Source organism: Eretmochelys imbricata, chromosome 9, assembly GCF_965152235.1.
Source record: "Eretmochelys imbricata isolate rEreImb1 chromosome 9, rEreImb1.hap1, whole genome shotgun sequence".
Classification (NCBI taxonomy): domain Eukaryota; kingdom Metazoa; phylum Chordata; order Testudines; family Cheloniidae; genus Eretmochelys; species Eretmochelys imbricata.
In genome coordinates this window covers 90,140,265-90,153,674 of record NC_135580.1, presented here as the reverse complement: position 1 = coordinate 90,153,674, position 13,410 = coordinate 90,140,265, and the positions used below count along the sequence as shown (strand labels likewise).

Below are 13,410 nucleotides of genomic sequence, written 5' to 3'. Positions count from 1 at the left end.
GGAAGTGATGGTTTGAATGAAGTTGATAGCATTCACAATGCAACATGAAGAACTCCAGTGAAGGGGCAAGATGTTTGTTTTTTTAACAGTTGGTGCATTGTTAGGAAGGTCCAGAAGGAGTTTATATTGACACTAAGAACAGATAATGTGATGTGTACAGTCCATATAAATTAGCAACAGAAAACCAGATCATTACTAGTGGATTTAAATGTTATCAGAGATAAGAAATCAGCCTTTTCACATCCATTGTCCTTTGCAACAAAATACACTTATTTTGAAAGTATAAAAATTGTGTTATAGGCCATCTGCTAGAGTGTTGCTATGGTCCAGTGATTGTCATAATATTCATAAACCAAGCCATAAGTATTCACTGTGTCCTGGAAAATGGATTAAATCATCTTCATGGCTGCCCTGCAGACACCCTCCCTGAATCTTGCCTTGCTTGGGACATCCCTTTTGCTTCCCTATTAAATTCAGTTTTTAAATGGTTGCTTCCCAGGCACTCTGGTGTCTGCACCCACCTTCTGTATATCCCAGCCCAAGTCCCCTGACTGTTCCCACAGGCCCACTGGGGCCTCTGGACATTTCCACTCCTTTTACTCCACTTCTTATTCAAGAAAGATTTCAAATTGATGTCTAAAGCCCCCTTCTTCCACTCCTTCAAAAAGCTCCCCAAAACCTATTTGTTCCAAAACTTTCCCGAGGCACCTCTCCACATTCTCCTTCCTCCTATACTATGACACCAAATCCCTCATTTTCATAATATTGTGCCCTCTTGTGTGTTTAGGCTCTGGTCAGCAAGGTACTTAGGCATGTGAGAAGACCCACTTGTGTCAATGAAACTCCTCCTATGTCTAAGTTCTGTGCAAAATTGAGACCATAAGGCTGATCCAAAGCTCACTTAGAAGACAAAGGCACAACAAGATCCAATGGCTAGAAACTGAAACTAGGCTGGACGATCAGATTAGAGGATCATCATGGTCCCTTTTGGACTTTATGAAGTCAGTGGGAGTCTTTCCATTAACTTTAGTGGATTCTGTATCAGGCCTTGAATTTGTAAGCTTCCCAGGGCAAAGGCCCCTTTCTTTGTCCGATATATTCCGCCAACCGTCAAATACTGTGCATGCCCAACAGTGCTTTATACATTACTACCAGAAACAGCCACCTTTCTGAAGCTTGGCAGTCTGTTTAATACCTAACAGCTGACATTACATATCTGCTGCAAGACAGAAACAAGACAAGGAAGTGGGAGTGTCTTGACTTTTAACTCAGAAGTTAATATACATTTCTATTCCACATTTTTCTTATTTTGATTCCCTCCAAGATCCTATGTTGGCTTTTCACTTCACCCTGGAATGGTGTGTGTTCACTTTTCTTTATCTGTTTCCTACTCTAGCGCTTCTTTTGGGAAGGGGCTAGGCTTTCGTTCCTAAATCTGTTCAATATTTTAAATGTTTTCATCATAAACTAGTTAATTTTAACCAAGTGCAATATTTAAACAGGCTCCAATTTTTACCAAAGTTCAGTATTTCAACCATATGAGATCAAGGTAGCTAACCCTTCAACAAATGTTGCTATTTGCTCTGGTCTTTTCTATATGCAACTCAATGTTGCCAGCTGTCACCTGGCTAGTGCTATATCTGTAATGCTGCTTCCTCTCTAGAGGAGAGAGAACCATGACAGAGTTTCCCTTAATAAGGTGCATGGACTACTGGTGCTTCACAGATTAATTGCTGGTGGCCCATGGAGGATTAACTGATCACATGGTGCTAGCTCCTCTTCCTCCATTCAAACTGATAGAAGCTGAACAGATGGGAGGCAGCAGGGAAACAAGAAGTGAAATAGACAAAGTGATTAACTCTCTGCGAAAAGGACACAGCTTTTAAGCACTGATGACAGCTTAAAGCATTTTGTGCCAGGGCTGTGAAAGCAAAATCCTGGGTGGCTGAGAGGGGGCTGTGGATTACCGGTGATCTTTCAGGAAAGAGCAAGTGACACATTTTCATCCATAGGGATCAGTTGGCATTGCTTACGTTACTCTCTTCAAAAAAAGCTCCATTTTATATAATATGTGAGTGAAAGCTGAGGTTCTCCTGGACATTTCTTGGTCCTCCAAATTCAGTGGAGCCGGTAGCCAGGGGCGTTGCAGGATCCCAAAGGCCAGCTTTGGCTAAGAGGACACAAATTCTTGGATCTACATTTCAAAAGCTATCATGGTGTTGGGTGCCCAATCTGAGACCCCTTAAGAGGGCCTGTTGTTCAGAAAGTGTTAAGCACCTGCCCCCTCTAGAAATCAAGCCCCATGATGAGGTCTGCAAATCCACTAGAACTTTCAGAAAGTTTGGCCTTCACTTTCATGTACACAATAGTTTTAAATTGCCAAAGGGATACCAAATGGGTCTTGCAATTATTTTAAGCCACTTTCAAAAATCCCATCCACTGTATAAGTCACGAATGGCAGGGGAGGTGGCCCACACAACAATCTCTTTGCACTCTGTACTATGTAAAATTGTTTCAGGGTTCTCAAAAGATAAGAATTTCACTGAAATATTTCCTACAAACAAAAATGTATTCAAATTCTATGGGCCAATACCAATACCATACTAGCCAGAGATGGACTCACGCAGCAACACTGATATGGGGATTTAAGACACTTAGAAGTTCAAGGGTGTTAAAATATAGGATTTTGTAGTTCTCAGGATTAGTTCTGAGCCAAAAATCTAAAACTATGTCGCTTCCTAGACACAATTCCAGTAATGATTCAGCCAAACCTATTCAGACAACAGAATCTAAGCCTTGAACCATTTAACTTGACAATAGTTAATCTGTTTTCTGCTGAGACTACAACCTGTCAAGTTGACCAGTATCATGTTTCCCTGCACTCCCCTCGCTGTCTATCTGTCTGTCGTCCCTGATCTTATACGTGGGTTGTAAGCTTCTTGACTGTCTTTTTGTTTTGTGTTTATACAGCACCTAGCACAATGGGGTCCCAGTCCATGAGTAGCACTCCTAGGCATTACTGTAATATAAATAATAAGAATTGCAGCTTCTCTGATGTTCTTTCCTTCATGCAATGTATTCGGACTGACACGACATTCAGTGAAGCCCCCTGCATGCAGTCAAGCAATCAAAAGGTAGTTCTTCCAATGTAAAGGACCTTTTCAGAAAGGGTAAAGTTATCAATTATGCTTCAAATACTTCAATCACAGAAAGTGCATTTCTCACATACATTGAGAGAGAAAAAAAAAATCAATGTTCTGCTCCACATAGCAGCCTAAAAATCATAGGGTACGTAAAAGAAAGAATGCATATAGAAAGTAGAAAGCTAGCCACATATATTCATGTCTTTACAAAGGGACACTATATATTTTGGTCTTAAATCCATTTTCTCTTTCATCTTATGCTTGGCATACATTGGCCCACCCAGATGAGAAATTTACTCCAGTAGGTTAAATTTAGCAGTAGGCAGTCTAATATATTAAAGGGTTTTTTCCCCTACTGGTATTCAACCTGAATTGAGATAGACAAAAATTGCCAATAACTCAAGACATTTTGCAAGGTAAGTCAAAGAAAGCAGCAAAGATCAATGTACTAAAATATAGCTAGTGGTACACTATCAGCTGGAAGACACTATACCTACATATATTTTAGGTTTCATAGACGCTGTAGAAATGTAGGGCTAGAAGGGACCTCAAGAGGTCATCCAGTCCACCTTCTGCACTGAAGCAGGACCACGTATACCTAGACCAGGGGTCGGCAACCTACAGCACGCATGCCAAAGATGGCACGCAAGCCCATTTTTAATGGCACGCTACTGTCTGCCAGACCCGGACAGACAGCAGCATGCCACTAAAAATCCTGCCCGGCCTGGCCCGCTTTTTTCCACCCCCGGCTCTCTCCTTGCAGGGCAGGCAAGCTTCCCCCTCCCCCTGCCTCTTCCCCCAGCGTGCTGGGTTCCTGCCCCTCCTTCTCTCCCTCCCTGCAGCCGATCAGCTGATGGCCCTTGCTACGGAGGGGGAGAGGGAGGAGGGGGAGAGGGAAAAGCAGAGCAGCAGCTCGCTCGTGCTCTCTGCTCCGGGGACCTTGGGGAAGGGGGTGGAATCAGGGCATATCCCCTCCAGCCCCGTGCCATGAGCCGCTCACAGCAGGGGGCTGGGAGCACCCCCATGACCCCAGCCCACACCCCCAGCCCTCTGCCCTGACCTCTGCACCCCCACACACACCCCAGCCCGCTGCTCTGACCCCTGCACCCTTCTCACACACACTCCAGCCCTGACTCCGGCACCCTCCTCACATACCCAGCCCCCTGCCCTGACTCCTGCACCCTCCTCACGTACCCAGCCCCCCCACACCCAATGCCCTGACTCTTGCACCCCTCACATCCCCCCTCCCACCCTGAGCACCAAACGGGAGTTCCTGCACACACATACACACCCCAACATTCCCACCTGCACCCCTCGCACCAAATGGGAGCTGCCCAGGTAAGCACTCCACACCCAAACCTCCTGCCCCAATGCTGAGCCCCCTCCGTCATTCTAGCTCCTGGCCAGACCCTGCACCCCAACCCCCAGCCTGCTCCTTCACCCCCAGCCCTGTGCTCAGTCACTCCCACCCTCATCTCAGTGCAGAGAGAGAAAGAGAATGGGCTAGAATCAGGGAGAAGGTAGGTACATACTCTATATGGACAGGGTCGGGACTGCAGACCGGCAGCGGGCTAAGCAGGGCCAGCAGCCGGGACCCTGGCTGGGAGGAGCTGGCGGACGGAACCCCAGACCGGCAGCGGGCTGAGCCGCTTAGCCCACTGCTTAGTCTGCCGTCCCAGCTGCTGGCTGCACTCAGCCCGCTGCCGGTCTGGGCTTCTGGCTGCCAGCCCCTTGCCAGCCGGGGTCCCAGCCGCAGGTCCCACTCAGCCTGCTCCCGGCCTAGGTGAACGGAACCCCAGGCTGGCAACGGGCTAAGCAGGCCGGCGGCGTAAGATCAGCATTTTAATTTAATTTTAAATGAAGCTTCTTAAACATTTTGAAACCCTTGTTTACATACGACAATAGTTTAGTTATGTAATATATAGACTTATAGAGAGAGACCTTCTAAAAAACGAAAAGGAGTACTTGTGGCACCTTAGAGACTAACCAATTTATTTGAGCATGAGCTTTCGTGAGCTACAGCTCACTTCATCAGATACATACCGTGGAAACTGCAGCAGACTTTATATATACACAGAGAATATGAAACAATACCTCCTCCCACCCCACTGTCCTGCTGGTAATAGCTTATCTAAAGTAATCGTCAGGTTAGGCCATTTCCAGCACAAATCCAGGTTTTCTCACCCTCCCCCCCCCCCACAAATTCACTCTCCTGCTGGTGATAGCCCATCCAAAGTGACAACTCTTTACACAATGTGCATGATAATGAAGTTAGGCCATTTCCTGCACAAATCCAGGTTCTCTCACTCCCTCACCCCCCTCCAAAAATCCACCCCCATACACACACAGACTCACTCTCCTGCTGGTAATAGCTCGTCCAAACTGACCACTCTCCAAGTTTAAATCCAAGTTAAACCAGAACATCTGGGGGGGGGGGGGGGAGGAAAAAACAAGAGGAAATAGGCTACCTTGCATAATGACTTAGCCACTCCCAGTCTCTATTTAAGCCTAAATTAATAGTATCCAATTTGCAAATGAATTCCAATTCAGCAGTTTCTCGCTGGAGTCTGGATTTGAAGTTTTTTTGTTTTAAGATAGCGACCTTCATGTCTGTGATTGCGTGACCAGAGAGATTGAAGTGTTCTCCGACTGGTTTATGAATGTTATAATTCTTGACATCTGATTTGTGTCCATTTATTCTTTTACGTAGAGACTGTCCAGTTTGACCAATGTACATGGCAGAGGGGCATTGCTGGCACATGATGGCATAAATCACATTGGTGGATGTGCAGGTGAACGAGCCTCTGATAGTGTGGCTGATGTTATTAGGCCCTGTGATGGTGTCCCCTGAATAGATATGTGGGCACAATTGGCAACGGGCTTTGTTGCAAGGATAAGTTCCTGGGTTAGTGGTTCTGTTGTGTGGTATGTGGATGTTGGTGAGTATTTGCTTCAGGTTGCGGGGCTGTCTGTAGGCAAGGACTGGCCTGTCTCCCAAGATTTGTGAGAGTGTTGGGTCATCCTTTAGGATAGGTTGTAGGTCCTTAATAATGCGTTGGAGGGGTTTTAGTTGGGGGCTGAAGGTGACGGCTAGTGGCGTTCTGTTATTTTCTTTGTTAGGCCTGTCCTGCTGCAGTTTCCACGGTATGTATCTGATGAAGTGAGCTGTAGCTCACGAAAGCTCATGCTCAAATAAATTGGTTAGTCTCTAAGGTGCCACAAGTACTCCTTTTCTTTTTGCGAATACAGACTAACACGGCTGTTACTCTGAAACCCTTCTAAAAAACGTTAAAATGTATTATTGGCACGCGAAACCTTAAATTAAAGTGAATAAATGAAGACTCAGCACACCACTTCTGCAAGGTTGCCAACCCCTGACCTAGACCATCCCAGACAGCTGTTTGTCTAACCCGTTCTTAAACCTCTAATGATGGGGATTCCACAACCTTCCTAGGTAACCTGTTCCACTGTGTAACTATCGTTATAGTTAGAAAGCCTCTCCCCCGTCATATCCAGCTTTAAATCTCCTTTGCTGCAAACTATGCCAATTACTTGTTGTCCTACCCAAGTGGACATGGAGAACAATTTTTAAACACTGTCCTCTTTAACAGCCACCACCCTTTATATATTAAAAGACTTACCAGGTCCCTCCTCAGCCTTCTCTTCTCTAGACTAAACATGCCCAGTTCTGTCAACCTTTCCTCACAGGGCATGTTTTCTAAACCTTTGGCATTTTTGTTGCTGTCCTCTCTCCAGTCTGTTCACTTCTAAAAGTGCAGTGCCCAGAACTGGACACAGAATCTCAGCGGAGGCCTTATCAGTCCTGAGTAAAGCTTAACAGTTACCTCCTATGTCTTATATAGGACATTCCTGTTAACACATCCCAAAACAATATTTTCACAACGCCTTTGCACTGTTGGCATATTCAATTTGTGATCAGCTATAACCCCTGTATACTTTTAAAGAAAGGAACTGCCAATATCATTCTCTGTATTTACTCATCCAGGTTCTATTGATACCACACAGCAGGTCATAATACTGCCAACTCCCACAGATCATGGGTAAAATCCTGGCCCTTTTGAATTCAATGGTGAAGTTCCCATTGACTTCAATAGGGGCAGGATTTCACCCTATTTCTCATCTCATCTCCTGCCCCAGGGACCTCCAGATGCCAACTGGCAGAGGGCATAAGGGTTACAGGAATCCCCTTTGGTGAACTAGAATGGAAATACTAGACAAAGACTGTCCTGGGAGATCTCTAACGAAAGCCTGTGTCACACTGCTCATCACTATCATTGCAGAACACATGTATGGATGTTGGGAGTTATACACATACAGAAAATTATGTTCTTAAGGTCTGTGTCTAGGGACTGGTCACCAGCAAAGGTGACAAGCAAGTTTTCTTTCAGACAAGTAACATTTGGCCATTTACATGTAAATTAAGAATTGTGTGGTTCACAACAGGCCTCCACTCATAGATCTGAGCCAAATGCTAATGAAGGATTGTGAGGTCTTCAAAGAGAGGAAATTAACAGCAAGAGGTAAATAGCAGGAATTATCCTGTTTAGGAGTAACACAATGAATTTTTGAGACTATATCTGATGCGGTTGCCAACCCTCCAGGATTAGCCTGGAGTCTCCCAGAATCGGCATCAATCTCCTGGTGATTATTGAAAGCAATCTGGGAGATTTTAATAGGATATTTTAAGAAAATGACATTACGTCATGTTGGGGGAAAAAATCTCCCAGAATAGCTTCAGTCACAGTTGGCAATCCTAATATCTGAGGTACAGATGAATCCCTAGGTATTCCTTCACTCTGCGAGGACAAGCTGTCAGCAGACTTGATCTGATGGGAAGGGGGCTCAACCAAACTGGTTAAGATCACTGGGGAAAGAATTTTGAGTAAGCTTTCCTGTAGGAGATAGGGGAATGCCTTATTAGTGAAGTTTAGTCTCTAGAAAACGTATTGCCGTTTGTTTTTATATGTAGACATTTTATTTCTGACCAATATTATGATCACTTGAATCTCTGTTCTTTGAGAATATATTTATAGTAAAAACAAGAACTAGTTTTAGTGCTGTGCGTTCAGCAGAGCTGTGTTCTAAAGTATAACTAGTAAGCTGTGGGGTACTGTTCCTGGTAATTCTGTGAGTGGTCAGTGGAGGACTCTGGAGTTGGCATATGGCTAACCTGTACAGAGAAAGCAAATCCTTAAAAGGCCTAGAAGGCAGTGCCTGTGTTGTCAGGGACTGGTAGTTGCAGGGAGCTGATCCACAGCAGGCAGAGACAAGACTCCCTCATGCTCAGGGCAGGTGATGGTGTTGCGATAATTGGGCCTACAAATTTACCCTACTTGTGAGCTCGACTATTAAAAGTGAGAATAAATTAAGATGTCACACAATAACTTATAACAAATGCTGATGGAAAACGGTACAAAAGGGAGGCAGACTTAATTAGTCCAAACAAAGAAGCCTACTAATATAACACCAGGACTGCATGAAGATCGTGCTCAGTAAACAAGAAAATGGGGGACCAGAAATTAATAAACCAAAAGTGGTGTGTCAGAAACTAGGCCTAATTAGTGGACAAAATAATGAGGAAATGAGCTATTCTGCCCATCAGTTCCTTCTGGAGTCCTAAAGGAAAGAGACTTCAGAAGAAAAATTGGCTACTGGAGCAAGCTTTACCATCATGGCTGCCACCCCCGTCTCCTGGGATCCAAGGACTTCATCATCCTGATCAGGCCAGAGGGAGAGACCCAAGATAAAACTGCCACTTCTCTCCAGCCAACTGAATCCCAATCACCACCTGGGATGAAACAGGTTTGGACTTTAACAAAACAGCGGCTTCAGCCCATCTCAGTTAACTTCTTTTCTTTTCCCAAACAGGACAGTTACCATCTTTGATACCATCTCAGAGCCTGTCACACAAGAGTTTTTCCCAGCTAAAGGGAAAGGGAACAAAAGATGATGTTACATAATATTTTACATTTCAAATGCTTTAACTGTTTTTCCCTTCACCTTTAACACAAGGTTAACAGGACATATAATGTCATGTTTGCCACGGTGCTAAGCAGGCAGAGGTCTCTGTATACCAAAACTTGAACTTTGTTTAACACTGTTTGATGTTGGACGGTGACTGGGTTGTGGTAACACCTTTAATGCATGTATTCCATCTAAAAGAATACAAACAGTAGGGAAGTGCATCACAAACCTGAGCACCACAGGAAGTGTCGTACTACCCCATGTGCTTTGGGCCAGGCCAAAGTAGTCAATGGGAAGGCTTCCATTGTTTTCAATAGACTTCACATCGAGCTCCTTGTTATGGCCAAATCCCAATCACCTGACTTCAGCAAGAGTGCCGACCAAAGGGAAGTGGGATCTGGCCCTTGATGTACTAACGATTCAAGACAGTAAGATAGTTTTACTAAATAGAAGTTACATTTCATTTGGCCTAAATCCCAGAGAGAAGATACTGTTTAAAAAAAGAGTCTATTTTTAAACAATTTTTTTAAATAAAAAAAATCCTCCCTAGCATTTGTCCATTCAAAAAATAGACTTAACCTCTCTCTCTCTAGAAATGTGTGTAAGACCATAATGAGAAATTAAACGTACCTTTCTCACTGGGAAACGTAGTGACTGAACTGAAAATCAACAGACACCAGCCAAGTCATTTGTTTTCACACATGACTTTTTGGCTAAATACCTTAGCTGAAAGACTGAGGGCAGACAGCTCATTAAGAGCCCTTACGCATATGCATGGCACACAGTGGTCACAAAAAAGTAGCTTAGACACAATCAACCGAATAAGGCATATACTGCACATTCAACAACGTGCTCGATTTTATCCCATACCTACTTACTATGATCTCAGAAGATTCACAACTGTATGCAAGATCTTGAGGCCTAATCCTGCTCTTCCTCCTCAGAAAGGAATCCCTCTGAGGTCAAAGTTTTGCTTGAGAAAGGAGAGCAGGTTCAGATCATGTCTTTAACACTCGGTAAAAATAACCCTCTGGACAAGAAGTTACTTTTGGTGCCAGTGCCAATTCTATGGGTTACATGGTCTCTTCTTTCAAACTAGATGATAGCTGGCCTAGAGCCAACATAAGATTTAAAAAAAAAAAAAAGACATTTTATAGACTTTGGGCCCAGTTCTTATTTACAGTTAGGCCCCTTTACACCACCCAGAATGTAAAGGAGCCTGAAAGTGGATGTAAATTCATGTTGACTTTTAAGATCCTTTTATACTTCCATAAGAACATGTGAGCACCTTAGTGTAATTGAGAACCGGGCCCTTAAAAAAAAAAAAAAGACCAAAAAAGGCCTAAGATACTCATAAGCTAGACAGATCAGCATTTTTCATGGTAAATCACTTCAGGCTTAATATCAAAACATTTCAATATAATGAACACACAGACAGAAATTCCATTGATGCTAAACAACGTGTTTGTGTTGGATACAACCCTTCTTAAATAATTGATCAACAAGGATTATGCATGCAGAACAAAAATTGGGTCTATGACATGATCGCCGAAGCCAGACTTTGTTAAATATAAAATAAAGATCACATTTTTCTGAGACTTACCGGAATTTCTCTTTGATACCAACTTCAAATTTGTGCTGACTACTGTACAGATCACAAGAACCAAGAGAATGGGAGACTTCATCTTTCACTTTCATTGACAGCTGAAACGCAAACAGAGCATGAAGTCTGAATCACAGCTCTTTGCTACAACAAAAGCAACAGCTAGAGTTGAACATTTCTCAAAGAACCATTATGGGGCAATGGCTTAATCTAGTGACTTCTGGGGGGCAGCTTGGGGCATTATGGCGAGCTAGGAAAACAACGTTTCAAAATAAATAATTTATCAGAGTATCAGACAAAAGTTTTTTAAATGACACAAAAACTTTTTTCTCCTTTAGAAACAGTTAAACTATTTATTTGAAATAGTACATGTCTATTATTATCAATTAGATTTTTGTCTGTTCTAGCCAGGAGATTCTGATGGCCACAATCAGAGTTGTCTCCAACAAAGAAAAGATATCTTTTAAAATACTTTGATCTCCCACATTACATGACAAGATCTAAGAACAGTTCTTTGCATAATTTCTCTTAGAAACCTTATTTCCCCACAGGTAACATTACAAGAGCTGCTGCAATGAATTATTACTATTCCCGAGATTTCACCTATAAAATGAACTAAAGACGGGTGAATGAAATTTAGAAGTCAATGAATGCAAGTCTCAGGGTTCTTATTAGAGAGATAAAATTAGTCTTTCCTGAGAATTTTACTGTCAGCTTTATATTACCTACTTTAGAGAGGAGAGAAATCAAGTTTAAAATTTCCAGTTTTAATTTATATAGTTATTGAAGCAAGTTCCACTTTCATTTATCAAAGTCACTCAAGAAAGTGTGGTTGCAAATATACAGCACAGTAGAGTAGAATTCAGTCCCTTATGTGTATATAAAAAATAGCTATATTAAATTCTAAACATGCACTTAGCTTTAAACACATGTAGTTCCATTGATTCACATGCTTAAAGAGAAACATGAATCAAGACCCTAGAAAGCCATAACTTTATCAAAGACCCCTGTTGACTTCAATAGGTTTTGGATCAGGCCCTTTATTCTCAGCAAAAACACACACTAGTTAGATCATCTGTATGAAGAATTTATTAGGCATTAAAAGAATAAATACTCAACACCTTACAGCAGAATGACATTTCACAGGGGCAATTATTTTTTGTAAGAGCAGTAATATGTGAAACCATCAAGCTAAAAGGGAAAGGAAATAAATATTTAAGTTCACACAGAGAAATAAAATATTCAGCTGGATAGCCCGCTGTCCCTTCGAAAGCATCCACAACTAGAGGACCAGTGAATTATTGCACACAGATCTAAAAGTTCTTTTAAATAATAAGATATAAAAAGGGTGTACACAGCCTGTGAGTCTCTGAAAATCATATTTTAATTTGAGTTTATTACATGATGTCTTTTCTCCCTTGTAATTTTACTACCAGCCTAACTGTCGTGTGAAGAAAGTGTAAGGGACCATGGATAATCTCTTGTATAATGGCAATTATGCTGCTATTCTATTATTTCAAAAGTACCACTTCATTTTAAGACTCTATCCCCACCCCTCGCTACAGTACTATAGCTGTAAATATGCAGTGCTTCTTTCTCCCAAATTCTACCTTCCCTTGAGCACTTTATGCCTTTTGATTCCCCCAGCTTACCATGTTAGAGGACCAAAAGGCTATGTGATGAATTATGAGAAGTGAAGGCTGTCTCACAATGGTTAATGAAAGAATTAGTATTCATGTTTTCTTAACCTCTCCTTGGAGTACCAAATCCTGATACAAGTAGAGCCATCTTGACGAGACAGTTAAAAAAAAATGTAATGGAACAAATCTTTTGCTGGATAATTTGCAATGATGATGTTATGCTAGAATGACTTTCAAGTGTAGCTTTGCAAATTGCTTTCTCCACTTTGCTCTCTTCAGTTATTACAGCGGAGGTAGGTAACTCTCAGGTCCTTGTTTCACACTGAATTTTTTTTAAACTAACTACTCTGCAGCAAATAGACTATAAAAACCAAAGCAAATTCTACTTACTAATATATTATTCATGCTAGAGCTAATGGGAATTTTGCCAACTGATTTCAATAGGGACAAGATTTTGCCATTGGCTTCAGTGGGACCAGGATTTCAACCGCTGTAGTGGTTTCCTAATCTGTCTGCCTGCCCAAAAAGACTGAAAGCCTAGGGGGTAGATTTGGGTCGTTCCTTTAAATCCCACCATTGGAAAGTAGCACTTTTGAGGCTGTTGTGACAGAATCAGCAATACTGAACATCCTTGTGCAGTCATCTTTAGACATGCCAGTTGCAATGAAGGTGCTTCAGGAGTCCTACATGACTAAGAAGCAGGGTGGGAGGGCAAAGTACTTTAGCCAGTCAATGGATTTCTACCTCTCAGAATTCTCACTTTACTGTGGAAGAACCATTGATGAGAGAAGTGAAAATTTACCTCCATGCCATGCAAACCTGCAGGTATCTTAATTTTTTATAATTTAAAATTTACAACTGAGAACTTGAATAATGTAACTGAGGTTATAGAAAATATTGTTTGTGCTTAAGAGGATCCCACATAATAAGATTCTTGAATTCTTTCTTTATTACTAGTTATTTGTATTATGGTGATGCTTAATGGCCCCAACTGAAATCAAGGTCCCTTTCAGCTAAATATTATACAGATACATAAGAG

General features: G+C 42.2%; 1 protein-coding gene across 1 annotated transcript in view; it reads right to left on the bottom strand.

Annotated features, from left to right (window-relative positions):
* Positions 1-10,813, bottom strand: part of IL1RAPL2 (interleukin 1 receptor accessory protein like 2) — a 529,699-nt gene extending 518,886 nt beyond the window's left edge. Inside the window, exon 1 of the mRNA XM_077826986.1 lies at positions 10,732-10,813. Within this exon, the coding sequence (XP_077683112.1) occupies positions 10,732-10,813 (82 nt within the window). The remainder of the gene's footprint in view (positions 1-10,731) is intronic.
* Between the last annotated feature and the right edge of the window lie 2,597 nt (positions 10,814-13,410).